Source organism: Pollachius pollachius, assembly GCF_949987615.1.
Source record: "Pollachius pollachius genome assembly, chromosome: 11".
Classification (NCBI taxonomy): domain Eukaryota; kingdom Metazoa; phylum Chordata; class Actinopteri; order Gadiformes; family Gadidae; genus Pollachius; species Pollachius pollachius.
The window spans coordinates 12,328,877-12,351,425 of NC_136944.1; the positions used below are offsets into that span (position 1 = coordinate 12,328,877).

Below are 22,549 nucleotides of genomic sequence, written 5' to 3' on the forward strand. Positions count from 1 at the left end.
GCACGGAGCAACTCCATCACCATGAGGAATGCTGTCTCAGTGGGGTGTGCAGTCTTGAAGCCTGGCTGGAGAGGGTCAAGCAGATTGTTTTGTGAGGGATAGAAGGACAGTTGGTTAGAGATGGCATGTTCCAGTGTTTTAGAAGGGAATGAAAGAAGAGTTATCGGTCTGCAGTTCTGTTGGGAGTTCTTCAGTTAAGGAGCTGCTTGATTCTGGCAGTCTCGAAGGATGCTGGAATAAGGCATACCCGCAATCAGCTACCCGCAACTCTGCTCAATAAGCCCTCTACGATTCGGTCCACCGAGGGGGGTGGGGGGGGTAGAGGAACTCGCTGGTCTGGAGTGGAAGGGACTGAGGGAGTCCAAAGAGGAGGGCAGGGAGGATAGCAGAGTGTCCGAGGCTTCCTCAGTTGCAGTTGAGAGAATTGTTCGAGGGATGGTAGTAAAGACAGGACAGTAGGGAGGATTTCAAGGGGAGGGAAAAAGCAACCAAGTGATCAGACGCAAGGAGCGGGATTACGGAGAGAGCCGAGGTACCTCAGGACCTTGTGAATATCAGGTCATGTCGGTTCCCGGCCCTGTGGGTGGGAGGTGAAGGGAATAGTGTTAAGTCAAAGGTAGCAAAAAGGTTGGTTTTTTCAGGTGACTACAACTTCTCTGGCAGGATGTTGAGGTCGCCCAGGAAAAGGAGTGATGTGTCATTTTCTGGAGAGTAGCTGGGAAGGCCATCCATCTCATCATAGAAATGGCGGAAGGGACCTGGTGGAAGGTAGATTAAACATGGTTAATACAACTGTTCACCCTTGTGGCTGGATGAAGACATTTCCTGAAGTGAAAATGTTCTTTCACTTAGGTTGTAAAGCCTTTACCTTTAACCACATTTTGACCCCAAATGTGGGATCTCATTTTAGCGAAAATTGTGTCCCCCGCTAAAGGGGTCCATGTTATGGGATCATTGTTTTAAAAAAGGTCTGCCAATGATGATGTTGGGCCTCTGAAGAGACTAGAGGAAGTCAATCATGGCAATGCTGCAAATTGTTTTTTACGGTCTAACTCAAGAAACAAAGCTATAACAGGACTCACGTGAGAGATATTTATTAGGTGTATAGAGCTATAGAACAAAAGGTAGCAATGAATCTGAGGACTTCCGGGTGACGGTTGAACAGTATGGATGCTTGAATAGTGTGCTCCCTAACGCCAACACAATGAACTCGGCAAAAACTCGCAAAAAATATAACAAAGAAAGATACATGGTTGTTGACAATGAGCGGAGGGTCAAAGAAAGGAAAGAAAAAAAATCCTGAACAGTCAAGGTAAAGAAATAAGTCATTCTGACAAGGAAGAAGATGAGCTTACTGAACCTATGGCTTCAGCGCAAGCAAGCTTAGATAGCATTAGCAAGCAAATCCAAGCCATGCAAAAAGAGCTGAAAATTTACCTGAAATCTGTCAAAGACGACATCACCACCAAAGTGAAAATAACGAACTGGCAGAGTTTGAGGAGGACATTAACCAGAAACTTGTCAAAATAAACGCAGATGTAGAAGAGCAAAATTATATGATAGAAGCCGATTTCACACGCACTGAAGAAGGCGAGCAGTGGAGTACCGACGCAAAACGTGAATTGAAGGACATACTTAAGGAACAGAAAATAATTATGGATAAGCTGGATGACTTAGAATCGAGATCCAGGCGGAACAACCTGTGTATATATGGCATTCCAGAAGATGCAGAGCTGAGAAGAAATATCGCTTGCGGCATTTATGGACAAATGGTTAAAAGACAAGCTTTCAATCGAAACAGACCTCCAGATTCAACAAGCCCACCGAGCCCTGGACAGCCAAAGACAGGACAACCACCAAGGTCGATTACACTCAACTTTCAGCAGTTTAATGTGAAGGAGATGGTTTTGAAAGAGGCTTGGGGAATGAAAACGGTCAAGCTCGGAGAAAGAAGGATTTATTTTGAAAATGAGTACTCTGTGAGGATGCTGCAACAACGCAAAGCGTAAGTGAACGTGAAGAAGATTCTAAAGGGGGAGGGCATCCGCTTTCAGACACCCCTCAACAGGATGCGTATCCACTCGGCTAGTGGAATGAAGACGTACAGCAGCGCGGAGGAAGCAGCCGGTGACATGAGGATATGAAGTAGATGAGATCATCGATACCAGAGGCACCTCAGCCTGTGACAGGCTCCAGTCGAGTGGGCTGGAGATCGGGCACGCGTCGGGAGAGGACGAGTCCGAACCTCGCAGGCAGGCACACGGGCGAAAGGACGGCTGCAAGAATTCCAACGCGAGGACAAACCCGCGAGATGAATAGCTGACTCTAAATATAAATGTCAATAACATATCCTTAAATTGTAATACAGGTCAAAAAATAAAAAAGTTAGTGTTAAATTTGATGTGACCTGAAGGGATACAGATATCAAGCTTGTTGGCTCAAAGGGAATGAAGCACAGCTGCCTACAACAGAGTCTAGTATGGGCAGATCTACCCCTTATTGGTTACATCTTACTACTAGCTGGGGACCCTTCTCTTGTGGAAGGCAATTCCCCTCAAAACTAAAGGAGGGTCAACATATGAGGGCTGTTGACATCTCTTTTTGGAGGTCGCTTTTTCTGTTTATAGTTTTGTTAAGTTATTTTTTTGGTTGTTTCATATGATATTAAGTGCCTATGGTTATTGCACTGTTAGACTGAAGGGGAGCAACCACAATGTGAACAGACCAAAAACCGCCTATGAATACCAAACAAGAATGTATTAAACTTATGTCTCTAAATGTTAATGGCTTAGGAATCCCAGTCAAAAGAGCGAAAAAATAATAGCTAAAATTAAAAAGGAGAAGACGCAGATTAACTTTCTGCAAGAAACCCACTTTTCACAAACACAAAGAACATCAAAAGTTGAAAAGATTTGGATTTAAAAACACTTTCTATAGCTTCCGTTCTAACACCTGCAAAAGAGGTTTTACAATTCTTATCCTAATGCAACCAAATTTGAATAATCAAAAATAAATAAAAGATAAAGCGGGACATTATATTATTGTAAAAGGAACAATTGACCAAGCAATGGTTACATTGGTGAACTTATATGCCCCACCTGAAAGTGATAAACATTTCTTTAAATCCCTATTTGATTTGATTGCTGTAGAAATAGAAGGTATATGTATATGTGGAGGAGATCTCAATGTGATAATGAACTACGACCTAGACACAACTAGTCACTAAAAATACATGGGAAGAAATGGGCTTTTTTGACTTTTTTTGGCACTACATCCACTACAGAGAGACTTCAGTCGTTATTCAGCGGCACACTCTGTATACTCTAGAATTTACTATTTTTTTTTATGCAGAAGGAAGACAGGGATAGAAAACAGGAAAGTCAAATTGGAGTGGCTGATTTGTCAGACCATAGCCCAATCTATTTAAAAATATATTTGAAGTCCAGACGTAAAGACACAATATGGAGATTAAACGTGGGGTTATTCAATAACAAACTGCTGGTCGAACAAATCAAAGCTGAAATACAGAAGTACTTAGAGGAGAATGATAATGACGAGACAGACCCAGCAATACTATGCGACACTCTCAAAGCTGTTATACAAGGACAATGTATTGCAATTACAAGTAAACTTAAAAAAGAAAAAGAAACTCAGTACAAGTCTCTGTTTGCTGACCTGAAACAATTGGAACAAAAACATAAAGAGAAAACTTTTTAGCAACAAATGAAAAAAATTAGCAACAAATGAAAGAGGTGAGAAACCAAATTAATAGAATACTACAACAGGAAATAGAGATAAAGGCTAGGTATGTATTTATTATTTAAAACAAAATTACCAAGAATTAGGCCTTAAAGCTGCCAAATTATTGGCGAAAATATTACGTAAGCAACAGGCAGGGATTACAGTCAATAAAATACGTGATCCTAATTCCAGCCAAATTAAATATGAACCAAAAGAAATTGAAAATATGTTCAGGAATTATTACAAAGATCTTCACACCCAAACATCAACAACAAATCATAAGGATACTAAAACATTTCTAGACTCCCTGGATCTGCCTTCTATAGGTAAAGTGCAAAATGAACGCATAACAGCAAAGATATCTACAGATGAAATCAATAAAGCAATAAGAAAATTGATAAAAAGCAAGGCTTCCGGTAGTGACGGATTTCCATCTGAGTGGTACAAAAAACTTGAAAAAGAACTGTCACCACTATTACTTAGAGTCTTTAATTGGACAATTACCAAAGAGAACACTCCCCCCTCATGGAAGGAAGAAATAATTACAGTCATTCCCAAACCACTAAAGGATAAATAATACTGCCACAATTTCAAACAGGCGCCAAACAATGGTAACAGATTTGATAGATGAAGACCAGACTGGCTTTGTCTTAGGTTGACAAACTCAGGAGAATATCAGGAGAATACTTCACATTATACATAAAATACAAAAAAATAAAATACCAGCAGCATTGATCAGGCTAGATGCCGAAAAGGCATTCGATAGGGTCAGGAGAGGAAGAATTAGACGCAATAACAAGTTTTACCTTAAATACATGGTATTCCGTTATCAAACAACTAACAGTGGAAAGGGAACTTGGTCTATTAAATTGGATAGCTTTTGATAAAGAATTCACACCGGGAATTTCTGATACCAGATACAAACAGTGGACTGAGATAGTGGACTGAGATAGGTATAACAGCGATATGCAAGATTACTTATTCAGATTCTTACGAATGAGGAATTATTATATAAAAATATTTATAAAACATGCTGATGAGATACATCCTATGGTAAAAGTGATTGTGCAATCTTACAATGACGTCATTCCCAGAGCTGTGTCAATTCTGTATTCTTGTTTGATGGGAGCTAAGAATGATTCAACATTATAAGTCAAAGCTAAATGGGAAAAATAACTGACTGAAGAGACCCCGGACAACATGTGGTATGATATGTGGTAAATACACCAGATAACTACACAGTCACATTGATGGAGAGAATTCACTTGGAAAAACCAAATTTGTTTCTTTATAATGCCCAAGATTGCTAGCAAACAAACAAACACTCAACAACCTTGCTGGAGACTGTGCAACTGTATGGATCCTAACCATACAGACGTGTTTTGGAGCTGCAGTAAAATTCAACCTTTCTGGGATCATATCTATGTTGTGCTGTGCGAGGTACTAGGATACAAAATCCCCCGAACTTATCTTGACATATACCTTGGATATATATGGAAGGAACTGTGCACAAAGGAGACCAATATTTGATTACGATTCTTCTTGCTGCAGCAAAAAAGGCCATCACTAAGAACTGGCTCCAGTATGTTGCACCTGATTACAGACAATTGCTCAACATTATCGGTGATATTCCATCAATGGAGAGACTCACATTTAGATTAAAAACTAAGGAAGACTCATTTTCTAAAGGCTGGGATAAATGGTTGCTGTACATGTCAAAAAATGAAGAAATGTAAAATATTGTTTATATGTAATGTGGATTGTCCCCCAACAGGCACTGTTCCCCTTTAATTTCCACACTTTATATCTTTCTCTCCAACTTTCTCTCTCTTTGACTATACTCTTCAAAAAAACGAATAAAAGAAAGAAAAAAATGAATGAATCTGAAAATGAAACCAACAGCTTTCTTTAGAGTTTCCAGCGGTATATATTTGCACCCGTTTGTAGATGTTTTTATCCAAAATTGATACCTTCTTACATCGTTAATGATAACATCTGTCAACATTGACACCATGCTCTACTAGTTTACATGTACAGGACCACCATAGTAATGTTATCATTATTATCCTTTGGTTTCAGGGGCGAATATTTGGTGTATGAACCTAATAACGAAGTGAAGGCGCAGAAGCGGGAGTGGAAGAAGTACGATTTCCACTACGACAACGTGGCTTGGGCCCTACTCACCCTCTTCACCGTGTCTACCGGAGAGGGGTGGCCGCAGTGAGTCGCACACACACCAAATGCATACACACATGCAAAAGCACCATTCCTATATATATATATATATATATATATATATATATATATATATATATATAGGAATGGTGCTTTTGCATGTGTATATGTACCACTTATGCTTTTACAGATGCTAGGCCGCATCTCCCTAAAAAAACTATTGGCAGATACATGTAAACCTACACACACGCATACATAAGCTTACATGCGCCTATGTCACTCGCACACACACCTACACACTGAGTTACACACTGACACACACACAGAGAATCCCACATACACTTTCTCTAACCTGGAATCCTGGTCTCTGCCAAGGGTGCTGAAACATTCAGTGGATGCGACTTATGAGAACCAGGGCCCGAGCCCGGGGTACCGGATGGAGATGTCCATCTTCTACGTGGTGTACTTCGTGGTCTTCCCCTTCTTCTTCGTCAACATCTTCGTGGCTCTCATCATCATCACCTTCCAAGAACAGGGAGACAAGATGATGGAGGACTACAGCCTAGAAAAGAATGAGGTGAGGGAGGGAGGGAGGGAGGGAGGGATCGATGGTTTATAGTTACATGGATGGATGGATGCTGGATGGGTGGATGAATGGATGTTGGATGGGTGGATGGATGAGTGTTTAGGTACAGGGAAGCATGGTGCGAGGAAGGATGAAAAGATGGAAGGAGGGATGGATGATTATATAAGTGGATGGAAGAATGGATGGAAGGTTCTGTAGCGGGTTTGTCTAGATTTAATAGTTCACCGGTGACTTGCACTCATCCAAATGCCCTTCCTGGAGGACGGATTCCACTGCGCGGGGATCGGTGGATTATTTCCATTGGAGTAGGAGATGAATGTGGGTGGATGATGGAGGAAGCCATGAATGGAGGTGTGTTTTAATGGAAAGGTGTGTAGCAATGTGATTCTGACTTTGCGGGCGCTACGGTTCTATAAGTGGATGAATAGATGGATGGTTCTATAAGTTGATTGGAGGATGGATGGATGGTTCTATAAGTGGATGGCTGGATGGATGGTTCTATAAGTGGATGGATACGACTTCGATGTGACTTGGAGGAGTGTCATGACACTATAAGCTTGACATCTGTGATATTAACAATCCTGTTATCTCTGAATCATTTGTTAAATAGCTTACACAAAACGACTAAAACTATTGCAAGTCCATAACTAGGGTTAATTTTGAAGCTTGAAATAACAAAACAGTCAGCCATTATCCGTTCAGCCTACCGGCTACAACCGTCTGACTGCACTGACGCCTGAAAGGTAGGCTTGTTGCTAGGTGAACTCATAAATTCTCAGGCCAATGCAGCATGCATCTTTTCGTTCTCGACATACTTGCCTGCAGTTTTTTACTCAGTAACTTGTGTGGTTTAATATGTAACACAAGTACAAGTACAATACTTCAACCAAAACTTACTTAAGTTAAAGTAAAAGTACAGTTTTTAAAAAATACTGAAAAAATACAAAATACCAAAAGAATCTACTCAAAAGATTTATTTGAGTGAATGTAACTAGTTACTTTCCACCTCTGTATATATTATATTATATAGATACCTATATAATATAATATTCTATATCATATTATATTATATTATATCGATATAAAGCTCTGGGAGTTCGCAAACGGCAAAAATCCCTTACTCCTCCATGCTGCGGTTCACTCTGACTGACTGATTTTCATGCAATGGGCAGCATCTCATTTGCATTTAAAACTACAGACACCAGAAACAGCACATTCTCAAAGGGCCGAAACAGAAGGTAATAGCGTAGGTGAGAATCTTTTTCCTTAAAGCTATTTCCAGCAAACAGCTTCAAAAACACGTTTTCTGGAAGTCATATACTATGTTAACTTGTTGGAAAAACATCATAATATGTCACCTTTAATCAATGGATAGATGGATGGTTCTACAAGTGGATAGAAGGATGGCTAGACGGATACAACATACAAGACCACAGTAGTACGGAGATACTGGGTGGATAAACAACAACATCATGTGTGGTTGACTCTCAGTAGACAATAACACAAAATAAGACACATTCTAGTAAAAGTCTAAGCACCTATACGATGGCCCAAATCTCACAAGTTTCTACCTGGTACACAACCCTGCCCCTCCTCTCTCCTTCCACACGCAGAGAGCCTGTATAGACTTTGCCATCAACGCCAGGCCCCTGACGCGACACATGCCCCAAAACAAGCAAAGCTTCCAGTACCGCATGTGGGAGTTTGTGGTGTCGCCGCCATTTGAGTATACTATCATGGCGATGATCGCGCTCAACACCATCGTACTCATGATGAAGGTAAGAGAGCTCAGGTTTATGTTGGTATTTTTGTATGAGCTACGTCTCAATCTAAGTCACTCTACCTACAAAGCTCTCTCACAAGCTAGCTAGCGTTTAGTATTGATATGGAGAAGTTGAAAACTCTGTAACATATGGTACAATGGTGTGTGTGTGTGTGTGTGTGTGTGTGTGTGTGTGTGTGTGTGTGTCCATAGTATGACGGTGCATCAGTCACCTATGAAGCGGTGCTGGCCAACCTCAACATTGTATTCACTTCTCTCTTCTCCATGGAGTGTGTCCTCAAAATCATCGCCTTTGGAGTGTTGGTAAGTGTGTGTGTGTACGTATGTTAGTTAATTTTTGTATTCAAAATCAAACAAAAGCAACTGCAAACTGAAAAATGTAAATGAACTAACTATAAGGAATATTTATCCTATTGTAAATGTGCTTGTGTTTTACGTGGACTTGTGTTCCATTATTAATCATGTAAATTAAGCAAGTTGTTCTTATTATTAATGTATTTTTGTTAATGTTAATATTGATATTTTACAATTTAAGAGACTTTGTGACCTTGTTACATTATTATTATCTAGAAAATCAATGTGTGAATGTGTTTGTGTCCATCACTTGTCTATATGGCACTTGTCTCATGTATTCTACTTCCTGTTCCTCCCTCTCTCTATCTATTGCTCTCTTTCACTCGTTTCTCTGTCGTCTGTGGCTCACACTGTCTTGTTCTACATCAATTTCTCGCTTCTCTCTCTCCGTTGTCCTAATTTCTATCTTTCTGCTTCTTCCTTGTCATTCCCCCTTATTTGGTTTCTACCAACTCTCTGCCTCTTCTTCTGTCTGTCTGTCTGTGTCTCTCTCTCTCTCTCTCTCTCTCTCTCTCTCTCTCTCTCTCTCTCTCTCTCTCTCTCTCTCTCTCTCTCTCTCTCTCTCTCTCTCTCTCTCTCTCTCTATATATATATATATATATATATATATATATATATTCTTCCTGCCACTACACCCTACTAATTGTCTACCATGTGTCCACAGAATTATTTCAAAGATGCCTGGAACATTTTTGACTGTGTGACCGTAGTTGGCAGCATCACTGACATTCTGGTTACCGAGCTTGGGGTAAGTGTGGCATTTGGTGTGTGTGTGTGTGTATGTGCGTGTGTATGTGCATGTGTATGAGAGCTGGGCTTTAAGCGCACGGCTGTGGGCTTGTACATCTGTCACAAAGGCCTTAGAAGGAAAAAGAAGACAGCAAAAGAGAATGAAGGAGAGAAGTGTGGGGGGGAGGGAGAAAGAGAGACCCCTGTTTTACATGGTCAGTGAAGCATGAACATCCCCTGAAAGTCTTATATAAATGTCCTAGTTGGTAGCGGGTGGGGCTAGGGATATAGGGGGAGTGCCCAACTATGCCCCAGCTAACAGCGCATTAAGCAACCAACCGTCATAGCGTCCCTCTCAGTAGCCAATCATATGCTCAGGTAGACAGAGCCTTGGGCAGTCGGAGGAGATAAGACTGACGTGAAGGTCTACTGAACAGATCTAACCATTGTATCCTGTTGGCTGCTGTATGCGTGTTTTCACACAGTTCAATGTTTTAATGTTTCTGTCTATTTGTCTTGAGTACCTGTATATGAAAGTAAGTATATGCTAGATATGAAACTGAAAATGTCCTTGCTGGCTGTACCTATTTTGTGACCCAGTCTAATGTAAAACAATGTATGTATTTATTTTTCAGTAATTGTAGTGAAATTATTTCAGTTGTATATGCAAAATTGTACATGAACCTTGTTGATAATTGCTGGTTTTACTGATATGCCTGAAATCTGTTCAACTAGACCAGGTCAGTAGATACTTTTAACATAAATACCTGAAGAGTATTTAGCTAGTAGAAAATTAAGCTGAGTGTAAATACCTGAATGGTATTTAGGTATATTTACGTAAATTTCACGCCACTAAAGCTTGCTTTTAATTGAACATTTGCGCTTCCTATTCTCAAATGTCCTTAGCTTTGGTATAGTGAGCTAATTGGTATATTAAGATAATTTATATATTGAGATAATTGATATACTCAAATAATTGCTATTTGATAGGTTGAAGAACAAAAGCTGAATCAACAATCCTGCAGGGCCTTTTTTGAACCTTTTGGTCATGTTTCAAACGGCTAAGAAGAAAAATATATATATTCTCAGGAACAAATGTTTCAACGTAGTGTTTATTATATATATTTATATTTAAAATTTTAAACCCAGCCGTCACCAATTTGATAATTTTCTTCCCCTGCTGTCGATGTACACATCCTAAACATAAACACAATGAAAATAATGTAAACAATGCTGCACACCTGTGGGGTATACTATGAAGCGCGCTGAACACACCCAGGCTTTCTTGGGATAACCTGGATCGACAAAGACGAAACTCGTAATCAGAGTTAAATGACACCACGGGGCTCACTTATGAGTCATTTTGTCAAGGCAGGTTTTCCGCTTTAGTTTCAATGCGCCTTTCCGTAAAATGGGCGTTAATCACGTCATTTTACTCACCTTTACAAAATGGATAGATCAAGAGCAGTATATTTCACTCAAGAGGAACAGATAGTCATAATGAACTACTTTGAGAAGTTCAAGAATCAGGTAACAGCTAGGGGCAACACAGTTGCGATCGTGTAAATTCGTAAGTGAAAAGATTCTGCACCTTGTCAAAAACATAACTATGCCAAATGCAGAATTGTTCATCATTAATCCTAATGGAGGGATGAGGATTTCAAAATGCAAAAGCAACGTCCAACCTGCCTTATTCTATAATTTAGGGAAATGTGTAGCATATGTTTCAACTGCTGAGATGTAGCGGCATCGGCGTAGTGGATTAGTACAAGACCCGAATGCCAGCGACCAGGGTTTAAATCTCGCCTGTCCATAATCCTTTTACCCCCATCTAGATGTGGTGCCAGCACGGCCTTGAGAACATGGGTTCAAGTTTGAAATAAGCACAAAAATATAATTCCATAACCTTTAGTGAATAACTAATCTATATGACATACGAATTGGGACTTTTTAAGCTACACATAAAAGCACAAAACTTGGGAGACGACCCCTGCACGCAAAAATTCAAGACTGACGCGCTACCTCAAATCTACCACTATCTCACCGAGACACAACAGTAAGCATTGTCTACATAAGGTCCAACAAGGACGATCAAATAGCGAATTCCCTCTGAAGAGAACCTGTATATCGCATAAAGAATATTCTCAGGCAATGCCGAGGGATCGGATCTGTCCCGAAAGACCCTCTGTCTCTGGAGAGACCTGTACGATACGGGCTCCGAGGTCCACGGGAACACCCACAAATGGTGACGCCATTGTCAAAGGAGGGGCTAGGAGCCGATCTAACCCGAAAGTCTTAGCTGATAACTTCCACCCGACCAGGTTTGGTTGGCAGCATAAGTCACCATGGGGAATCAGCGACGCTAAATGAGAGCGACTTTCATGTCGCAGCTAACCCAGGCTCTGAGCGCAACATATCTCGCTAACCCATTAATCGAGGTTCGTAGTATACCCCACTGTGCAGCAAGGACCAGGAATGAACACCTTCTGAGTTGCCGCTAAATCTTTCCACAGTGACCACAGATTTTTCCTTGTTGTTGTCTTCTATGTTTCTTTTTGTTTCTGTGTGTGCGTCTGTTTTCTTTCTTGCTGTTGTTGTTGTTGTTGTTGTTTTATTTCCTTACCTGCCCTTCTTTTCTTGTACCGTCCACGCTAAACGTTTTCTCTCGCGCGCTGGTTGCTCCGACCAAACCAACCACAAAATCCAAAAATGTGCTGCTATAAACCATGCCACATCTGCAACATCTACGTGTAGATGGTTTGTAATTTTTTTGGAGATCTGTTTTTCTGCTTTTTCTTTTTCTACTGCATCTGTTTGGTGAATTCCCCTCCCTCCTCCCAAAACAAAAGAGCGACTTTTCCTCATGGCCTGCCAATGTTGTTGGGGACAGTGCATGTATTGCCTACACCCCCCCCCCCCCCCCCCCCCCCCCCCCCCACACACACACACACACACACACACACACACACACACACACCTACACTCACACACGCACACACACACACACACACACACACAACAAACTACCCTGCATACTTGCACAACTACCTCTTGCATGAGCTCTGCAAACCCTCAAATGTAAAAGGAACCTAAAGATAAATATAATTCCACCCAGCTCTCTGTCAGTCACTGCAACAGAAACCCTCTGCCCTGAGATTAATAAAGTTGCCAGAATCTCAACATCCACATGACATGCACCATTAATCGAAACCCAGACACGGGGGAAAATACTTGAGCAAATACACACACACACACACACACACACACACACACACACACACGGAGAGTGTGTGACTGGCAGAGTGACTGGCAGAGACTTGAGAGTTAAACAACTACTTTAATGCATGACTTTACACACAAACTCAGAGCAGGATACTGTTCATGGAAGCTGCATGTGCCTGCAGCCTGTATCCTTTTATCCATGGTGTTGCTTCCTCCTGTTTACTGGTCAAAGGTCTAGGTCTTCAACATCTACTTCCGCATTTACTTCTGAAGAACTTGTTTTCTGTTACTTCACTTTTCTCCCCAAAATAGGCTAAGAGTAAATGCAGAGATATTGAATTAAGTAGCAAGGGTTTGAACCCAGTACCTTTCCCCAGTACCTCCCCCTCTGAACATTCTTCCTTTCATACTTACTGAACAAGGTATTCTGTAAATTAGGTAAATATCCAGCGTGTCCTTTGACCAATAACCTTTTTGTGCATTGTTCTTATAATAATTATTACTGGACTTGGATGACAACGCGTCAAATGATGATAAAGCCCTCCATGCCTGTTAAAACGCATTGGCCTGATATTTAAATATCTGTATTTTAAATCTGGCCTTAAAACAGTGATTTTAACATCGGCCCCTTTACTCATACTTTTATGTTACGGTTCAGCAAGGTTACATTATCATAGGATTTAATGCTAGCGTCATTCCTTTTAAGCTGTTAGCAAAAAACAACAACAAAACAGAAAGATTGTTATTGAAAAAAGTATTGTAGTTTGCAAGTTTTTATTGAAAAGTATTTGGTAAAAGGAGAAGTTTAGCAGAATGTAAGTGAATCCACAGATACTTGCATAGGGCCCTAATTAAATGAAGGGCCTTATTCACCTTGCGGCCATCTCGGTTCTAAATGCTAGCCTATGCAGAATTCCACATTCAGATAGTGTTCAGAACCCAAAAATCAATCTTAGGCGCTCCACTGCAATTGTATCACAGTGACCTGATTGCATTGACATAGTAGAAGTGATTGACGTGACCATGTAGTAATACGGCATGCGAGGAGCAGGGCCCTGCACCTGGATGAACGACAATCCCCGAACCCCAAACCAAGCCCTCCTCCTAGTTCTCTCCCAGCACCTTGGCCTGGTTCGGGCTCCCCACGCCCTCCTCCGTGGGCCGTTTGGTTGTGTGTGTTTTGGTTCCTTTATAACTCCTTGGGAGGTATGAGATGCCTGTTGGTGCCTTGCTTTCTTCTTCTTTGGTTTGTTGATATGCTTTTGTTTTGATTATGTTTGGGTTTGATTTAAACCAGTTTGCGTTTGGTTTTGAATGTTTTTCGACCCACCACCCCTCCCCCACCACCTACTCTTTGATTTGAATTTGCCTGACTTGAAACGTAGGGTTGAGAAAAATTGTGCTTGTTCTCTTTGTTCAGCCACTAACTACTCTTTTCTCTTCTCCCCCCCCCCCCTCCAAATGATACACAACCCTCCTCGTCCTCACTCTTTCCTTCTTTCACTACCTATCCTCTTTTCTTTTTTCTTATCCTTGTCAATTCGGTCACCTTCTTTGAGTTTATATCCCTTCTTTATGTTCTTTGCTCTCTCTCTTCCTCTCCTCCGTCCTTTACTCTGCCTAAATTCCTCATCTCTCTCCCCCTTCTGCACCCTCTGTGTTTGGGTCTACCTCGCTCTTGCCCTCGTTGTCTCTTCGTCTCTCCCTCTCTCTGTTTGTGCGGCCATCTCTGTGCTTCTGTCTCTTTCTCTCTCACTCGGTCTCTCTCTCTCTGTCTGTGTTTCTCCCATGCCCTCTCTCTCTTCGTCTCTCCTCTCTGTTTCTGTGTCTATCTCTGTGCCACTCTCTCTTTCTCTCTCTCTCATTCTCTGTCTGTTTTGTGGCGTCATGGCGGCTGTGCAGAACAACTTCATAAACCTGAGCTTCCTGAGGCTGTTCCGTGCAGCCCGCCTCATCAAGCTGCTGCGGCAGGGAGAGACCATCCGCATCCTGCTCTGGACCTTTGTCCAGTCCTTCAAGGTCCACGCACAACCACATAGACAAACACAAACACATACACATACAGATGTCACACACCCAGACACATAAACATGCACATACACGTACACATACACTTACACATGTCACACACACAGACACATATTTATAGTCACATGCACAGAAACAAACCTGATATAATTTACCTAGTTCACGTTAATGACCTCCCTAAAAAATCAGATGCTGATTGTGTTGTTTGGTTCCTTCAGGCCTTACCGTACGTCTGCCTGCTCATAGCCATGCTGTTCTTCATCTACGCCATCATAGGGATGCAGGTGAGGTAGACTCTTGCTTGATCTCAGGATGTCTTACATTTCTGTGTGTCTAGTTCAACACAAACAACGTTTTAACCCTTTCAACGTCTGCCCATAATGTAAATAACTAGGTGGTCTGTGCATTGTGACCCAATAGGTGATTAGTAGTAGTTTACTTGTGGCCACAAATCCTTAAGCTGTCTGTTTCTATATAAATGACCTTTTGGAGACCTTTTCTATTCTATTCTATTATTTTTTTGTAAAATAGTATTATAATACAAATATATTGGAAAAAAATATGTATATGCTATCAGGTGAGCCCAAGGCTATAAGAAACATTGTTACTGTATCAGGAAAATTGTGGATGCACGAAACTTTCTGCTGATTGGAGCACCTGATGAAGTGTTCCTTTAGAGTGTGGTTCTAGTGGAGTTGTGCATTAATGTGCTTGTTGTGCTGGGCCAGCTCTTTGGGAATATTGGGATTGAAGAAGAAAGTGAAAGTGCCATCAACCAACACAACAACTTCAGGACCTTCTTTCTGGCCCTCATACTCCTATTCAGGTGTGTATGCCCTCACATTCCTGTTAAATACACCGGCAGAGAAATGCAATTTGGGTCAAACATGCAAACACATACCACCATTGTTAGTCCAAATGTTATCATATCTTACTCTCTTTTTTAAACTTGCTACCTTGTTTTAGCACTTTAGCAGCTATTATCGTTTAGGTTTGCTTGGTTAGAATAGCAGCTCTTCATTTTACCGTAGCTTATCTTGAATCATAGTTAATCTTAGCGTACTGTATCATCTTAGTTAACTTTAATGCTGTGTTTGATGAGAAAGAATTTCATGTATAACATTTCCTGTCTTTGTTTCCCCATAGGAGCGCGACGGGGGAAGCATGGCATGAGATCATGCTGGCCTGTCTGGGGGGCAAAGCGTGTGACCCCCTATCTGAAAACAAGGAATCGGGCTCCTTGTGTGGGAGCCAGTTCGCCTATTTGTATTTTGTCTCCTTCATCTTCTTCTGCTCCTTCCTGGTGAGTGCTTGCACATGTATTGTGATGATGCTGATGCTGATAATGATGAACATCATCATCATTATAATGACGATAATAATGATTTTGTGATGAAGTAGGCACTTTCGCAGTAGGTTTACATTAGATGCAGGTACACGTTTGGACATGGGAGGGTGTTTCTCTCGATGGGTCACTGTAGCCACCAGTGAGGCTTTTTCACTAGGTCAAACAACTGCTTTAGCTCTGCTCTACTTCAGAGCAGAGGTAAAGCTGTGCTCTGTGTCTGTGCGTAGATGTTGAACCTGTTTGTGGCCGTCATCATGGACAACTTTGAGTACCTGACCAGAGACTCGTCCATCCTGGGCCCTCATCACCTGGACGAGTACGTCAGGATATGGGCAGAGTACGACCCAGCAGCCTGGTGAGGGCACACACACACACACACACACACACACACACACACAGACCGACACACACACACACACACAGACCGACAAGCACACACACACACACACACACACACACACATACACACACACACACACACACACACACACACATAAATATTAAAAAACTGTTTTAATAGTAAGGCCCTGTCCACACGGATATGATTTTCGTGTAAAACGCGGAAGTCTTGCACGTTTGGGCCGACCATCCAGAAGGACACAGAGTTTTCGGTGCCTGCAAATGTACTCTTTAGAAACCAGGTCCCAGGGTGAAAAAGAGAAATCCCCCCGATTCGTTCTTGTTTAAGGATTAATGAGAACCCCAGATACGCAAACGATGACATCATCGCCCCACCCCACCAAGTGGACAACGTTAGATTTCAGTCTACTTTGATTTGGTTTGAATTGATTTGTATTATTTGTGTATCTCTAAATACAGCCCTTTGGTAAATATGATTGCTAATTACATTAAAAAGTATTTTCTGCTCAATCAACTAGGTTCGGCCTGTACGGCGCACAGGCTTGCTGCGCGTGCTCCGTCTATTCTTCTTCTTGTTTTTTGGTGGAGTTCTGAAGCAGAAACAGCACCACATATAGGCCTGGCATATGTACTTCAGCTTTTCTACAGCTTGATGCGTTTTTGCAATGAGTCCATCTTTAAGGAGAAATTCCTGCAACGATGCCAAGGAAAACCCGCGGGAAAAGATTGTTTTCGTCGGCGTGGACAGGGCCTAAGACAACCTTTGAACAAGCTTATTCACCCCAAACATTTCAACAAAACCTTCTCAGCGGAGCTCTGAGTACAAAAGGTGTCTATAATTTCCCGTCATTGTGAACTAAAATGAGCCAAACAACAAACAAATAGTATTTTTTCTGTGACAACTGGACAAAATGGACAGGACGGACGAATAGGACAATTCTCAGAACCAGTTGCCGCGGCATCAGGACAAATTCTCACCATGACGACGTGAAAGGTTCAGAGTCGCTTCCCCTTAATCCCCAACCCACTCCTTCACTCCCACCTCGCCATCCCCCCTCCCCGTGTCCCCCTCTCTGGAATCGGCATACTAACCAAAAAACTTAATGTGGACACAAGGTCGCCCCAACCCGAGCGCTAAGTTTAACAGTATCTGTATTCCAGCACGGTCTGTTATCCACTTCCTGTCTCGTCCCCGTTCTGTCCTGTGGCCTGTAACGGACAGGGAGAGAGGGAGGGAGGGAGGAAGGGAGGGAGGGAGGGACAAAGGGGAAGAGGGAGCAAGGATGGGAGTATGAAAAAATTAAGGAAGGTAGGAAGCCACAAAGGGAACAAGAGAGGAAGGAAAGGGAATGAGGGATGAACAACATACCATGAATGTATAACGTAAATAAATATAATAACTGTCTTTAGTATGTGCACAGGCTGTAACATCCATTCACACACCGCGCCCTATCTTGCACCCAGCGCGATTGACTTTCTACACCGACGCATGTATCGCTGCTAGTTTGCACCTGGCGCAAAGCTGATTTTCCCCTGCAGCAAACTCGCGCCACTAAACTTGCGCCCTGAGAGGCGTGTCGGCGAAAAGCAGAGGCGTGTTCCGGCACAAATGATACATGGTGCTATCTTACAGACCGATAAAGCAGTTGCGCAACTGACCGAAAAATACCTGGTCTAAGTGCACTAGTGGATAGCGCAGTTGTTGTCACTATTTTGACGTACCATGGCAGATCGGAACTGCAACAAAGGCTTACACACCAGTAGGCTATACACAGCACAAACATGCAAACGATTTGCCTAATTGAAATATTATGATGATGATGTTGATTGTGGAAACCATTTTTTCCATAGTGGCTGCATGAATGAACACTGTAGTAGTCTATGCCATGCGTTAAAATAATAATAATAACAATAATAAACTCGAGCAAAATCTCGTTTTAGGGTAAATGATAACGTTGGTTAAATTATTTGGTAAAGAACAGATGATACAGCAGTAATAAACTGTACTTTTAAATCAATGCATCTGCAAACACCGTACAGCAAACACACATTTTCTTGACACAGACATCGTGTGTGAACCCATCTGTTTAAACACACACAAACTAAACGTAACGCATAATACAGTCCATGGCAATGTATATTAACGGGGGGGACACTTATGAACACAAGTTGAGAACGATAATGTATACAATACTGGTAAGAAACAATGCTTGTTAACGTATTGCCGCATTTCATTAAATAGACCCACAGTTGTGGCCACAGGAACGCATGTCATATGTGTGTTAAGTTTTCTTTGCCGAAATGTACAGGACGGCTCAGTATTTCTGAAGTTGTAGAAGAAGACGCTATTCCATGTGTGAATTAGGCCATATTACTTGCCCATAAACTGAGCCATTTGAAGTTTGAAATTCATGTGTTCATGCATCTGTCTCATCGGAGACTGCAAACGCCCTGTCAAAATATCAACTCGTCAGGTTAAAATGCGCTCATGGCTCTTAAAGGGGATGGGAGACGGCACTCTCATTGGTTTATTGCACGTTACGCCCAAACCACACCTACGGGTATTCAGGCCAAGCCATTTTAGATTTGCGTCGGGCGCAAGAGTCATTTATCCGCCGGTATAATAGCAACAGCGCCAGATATCTGCCCACAAAGCTATATGCGCTTTGCGCTTCTCACTTGCGTTTCAGACCGTTAAAATAGGGCCCACTGTCTGTTTTTACTGTTCCCCTCGTCTGGAGGACAAGCTGAAATCTTACCATTTGTCCTCATTAGTTTAACAGCCGTTGTGAGCAACGTTGGCAGAAAGATACTGAAAAGGGCCTATTAGGCTGTTAGCCTTTCAGCATGCACCCAACGGGTGTTTCTGTAATTACCACGTGCACACGTCACGGTGCACACGGCATCGTTCCCCAATCACAGTGCACACGTCATGTGCACACACCAACGTGCACACATTATCTTGCACACGTCGCCGTGCAAACATCACCGTGCACATGGGTTAGCTATGAAGAACATCATGGCAGGTGCCGGGGCCAAGACAGATAGATAAGGAAAGGGAGGAAGGAAGGAAGTAGGAAAAGAGGGAAGAAAGAAATAAAAGGATATTTGAGTAGTAAGTGGTTTTGAAAATGGTGTCCACAATTCTTTGGACTCACACTCACAGGTTGGTTCAAATCTGTGATGTGCATTTTCTGTGTGTGTGTGTGTGTGTGTGTGTGTGTGTGTGTGTGTGCGTCCGCGCACAGGTGCATGTGCCAGAGGTGGTAAAGTTACAGTATACAGTATGTTTAAATATTCTGTCAATCTTGTCTCTTCTTTTCCTTCCTGTTTTTCTCTTCTAAATGTTCTCTTCTGTGTGTGTATGTATGTGTTTGTGTGTTTGTGTTTGTGTGTGTGTGTGTGTGTGTGTGTGTGTGTGTGTGTGTGTGTGTGTGTCTCCTAACCCCCTGTGTATTCTTCTTTCAGCGGGAGGATTCATTATAAGGACATGTACAGTTTATTGCGAGTAATCGACCCGCCCCTCGGCTTAGGCAAGAAGTGCCCTCATAGGGTGGCCTGCAAGGTTTGGCTTCCCTTCAGACAAAACCTCTCAACCACACATACCAGCTGCAGCATCCAGGAATGAAAATGAATGCTGCTTTGTATTGTTTCTATCTATTTTTCTTTCTTTACAATGTTTTGGACACTTTCATGTTTAGTTCTTCTACCCCACCATTAACAACCTGCATTCTGTACTGCCAAGAGAATGTGCAGACACTCCTCCCCCTGCCCATCACCCCTCGCCGGTGCTAGTCAGAAGCATGTGAGATTCACCACTTAAAAAAACCAAACCATTAGCATCAACATTTGACTCAACATTTGAATTCATCCCCCCCCCCCCCCCCCCCCCACATTGTTTTACTTGTATTTTGCTTGCCATAGGACTCACAGAACTGAGTCTCTCTGGGGCGCTCCACTGCACCGTTGCATCGTTGCTTTCTGTTTCGGGGGGAGTTGTAGGGCGGGGACAGAAACTGCATTGATGCGTGACATAACCCCCTCCCAACGTTCCCCACCTGGAACAGCTTGGTACCTGTGTACCAGCTCCGCCTCGGTCATATTTCTCGCACACACACACACACACACACACACACACACACACACACACACACACACACACACACACACACACACACTCACACTCACACTCCTCCCCCAGGCTTAGAGACAAGCCTCTTCTCTGAAGCCAGACAGTAACCTTCTTATTCCTTCCTTCTTTTTTGATTTTGCTTTGGCCCTCCTTTCTGTCACTTTCTCTCTCCCCTATATCTCTCTATCCTCCCTCTTTCTATCTATCTATCCCCATATTCTCTCTCCCCTATTTCTCTCTCTGTCTCTCTCTCTGTCTCTCTCTCTCTCTGTTCTCTCTCTCTCTCTGTTCTCTCTCTCTCTCTCTGTTCTCTCTCTCTCTCTCTCTCTCTCTCTCTCTCTCTCTCTCTCTCTCTCTCTCTCTCTGTGTCTCTCTCTGTTCTCTGGGGTCTGTTGGCTGTGTTACAGTGGCAGGATCAGTGTGAGGGATATGTATGATATGCTGAGACACATGTGCCCAGCACTGGGTCTGGGGAGGCGCTGTCCAGCTCGGGTAGCCTACAAGGTCAGCAGACCACCCGGCCCCCCAGCAAGCCGGGGGGGCTATTCCCGTGGTGGCGCTGGTGGTGGTGGTGTTGGTGGTGGAGTGTTAGCTTCGTGTGGTATCTTCGACGTAGTTGCCGCTCGCTGTCGTTGTGCTGTTGTTGTTTGTTGGCTTTGACCTATTTGCGGGGCAGAGTGCAGGGTGAGCCGGTCTCTGTGCCTGTTGGGTGGTGCTTTCCTATTTGGTTCAGGGTGGCTGATATGGGGGTGGGCTCAGGGGGCCATAGATAGCAGGGTTTTCGGGTGGGGAGGCGGGGGGTCTCCTGGGGTGTGTATCCACAGGAAAGACTGACCGGAGCGACCGTCTCAGTTTGCGTCAAACGCCCCGGAAAAAACATGCAGAACGACACACACACATCCACTTCTCATGCAATAAAACCTGTACTGGTTCCTTAAAGGGTATGACCTGGGTCTTCAGGATAAAGGTTCATTGCATGGTTCACCCTAATCCTACCAATCACGACCAGTTGAGCTAGACGAAACAATACATCAAATATCAGTCATATCCATATGTGCAATACATCACACATGTACATATTGAACGTACATGCTCACACACACAAACACACACACACACACACACACACATTACATACAGACTACCCTGTCCACTGTACAGACACAAATAGCATACGTGTGCAGCAGGGCTTGGAAGGTCAGACCCGGGTCCTCTTGAGTCACTTTGTCCTGGGTACGGGACATGGGGGTGTTTTGTGGAGGATACACACACAACCATCCAACACACATTCCATACATGCACTATATCCAACACAATACTGGACTTCCAACTTTCTCAGAGGGGAGCAGAGGGGTCTGTGGTAGAGACGTATCATCCTTTGTAGATCCACCCCCCCAAATCAAGTCTATTCAGGGTCCCACTGACCTAACCCTGTTCTTCTGGCTCTCCTATCAATGCAGTGTGATTCTGTTTCCAGACCCCTGCCTCAGTCCAACCACCTCCTCCACCATGACCTCCCATATCATCATCCCCACCACCCCCATCTCCCCCTTCAGCATATGACACCAACCAGCGTCACCATCATCCCCATTTCCACCATCAACACCATCACCACCACCTTCGCGACCTACGCCGTTGTCAACATCACCAGCACATCATCACCCTTACTACTATCACCATCACCAGCGCCACCACCACCACCACCACCACCACCAACATCACCACCTCCACTATCATCACCAGTACTAATATAATCATAACCACCACCACCACTATCATCACCGTTACTACTATCACAATCAACACCAACACCATAATCACCATAACTGCTGACACCATCACCACCAACACCATCATTGCCATTACTACTATCACCAGGTCCACCACCCTTCCCTTCCACATCTCATGTATACACTCACAGCAGTTGAACCATCATTTTTTATGCTTATGCAAGCCTCTGCGTATCTCAATAAACATACTGGCACATCCCGTGCCATCTCCCCGTTTCTCCATTTCTTTGATGGTCAGCCATTCCCACAATATGACCACATTCAGGAACAATTAATAAATGACACCTATTTGTCGTGAATG

General features: G+C 42.9%; 1 protein-coding gene across 1 annotated transcript in view; it reads left to right on the top strand.

Moving 5' to 3' along the window:
• The window catches only part of cacna1aa (calcium channel, voltage-dependent, P/Q type, alpha 1A subunit, a), a gene marked incomplete at its 5' end in the record, with an annotated part of 89,087 nt that overhangs the window by 46,367 nt on the left and 20,171 nt on the right, over positions 1–22,549 (top strand). The window contains 11 exons of the mRNA XM_079746904.1: positions 5,821–5,961; positions 6,292–6,493; positions 8,116–8,280; positions 8,478–8,588; positions 9,304–9,387; positions 14,493–14,609; positions 14,837–14,902; positions 15,347–15,444; positions 15,765–15,921; positions 16,194–16,321; positions 19,795–19,891. Coding sequence (XP_079603030.1) covers positions 5,821–5,961; positions 6,292–6,493; positions 8,116–8,280; positions 8,478–8,588; positions 9,304–9,387; positions 14,493–14,609; positions 14,837–14,902; positions 15,347–15,444; positions 15,765–15,921; positions 16,194–16,321; positions 19,795–19,891 — 1,366 coding nt within the window. The remainder of the gene's footprint in view (positions 1–5,820; positions 5,962–6,291; positions 6,494–8,115; positions 8,281–8,477; positions 8,589–9,303; positions 9,388–14,492; positions 14,610–14,836; positions 14,903–15,346; positions 15,445–15,764; positions 15,922–16,193; positions 16,322–19,794; positions 19,892–22,549) is intronic.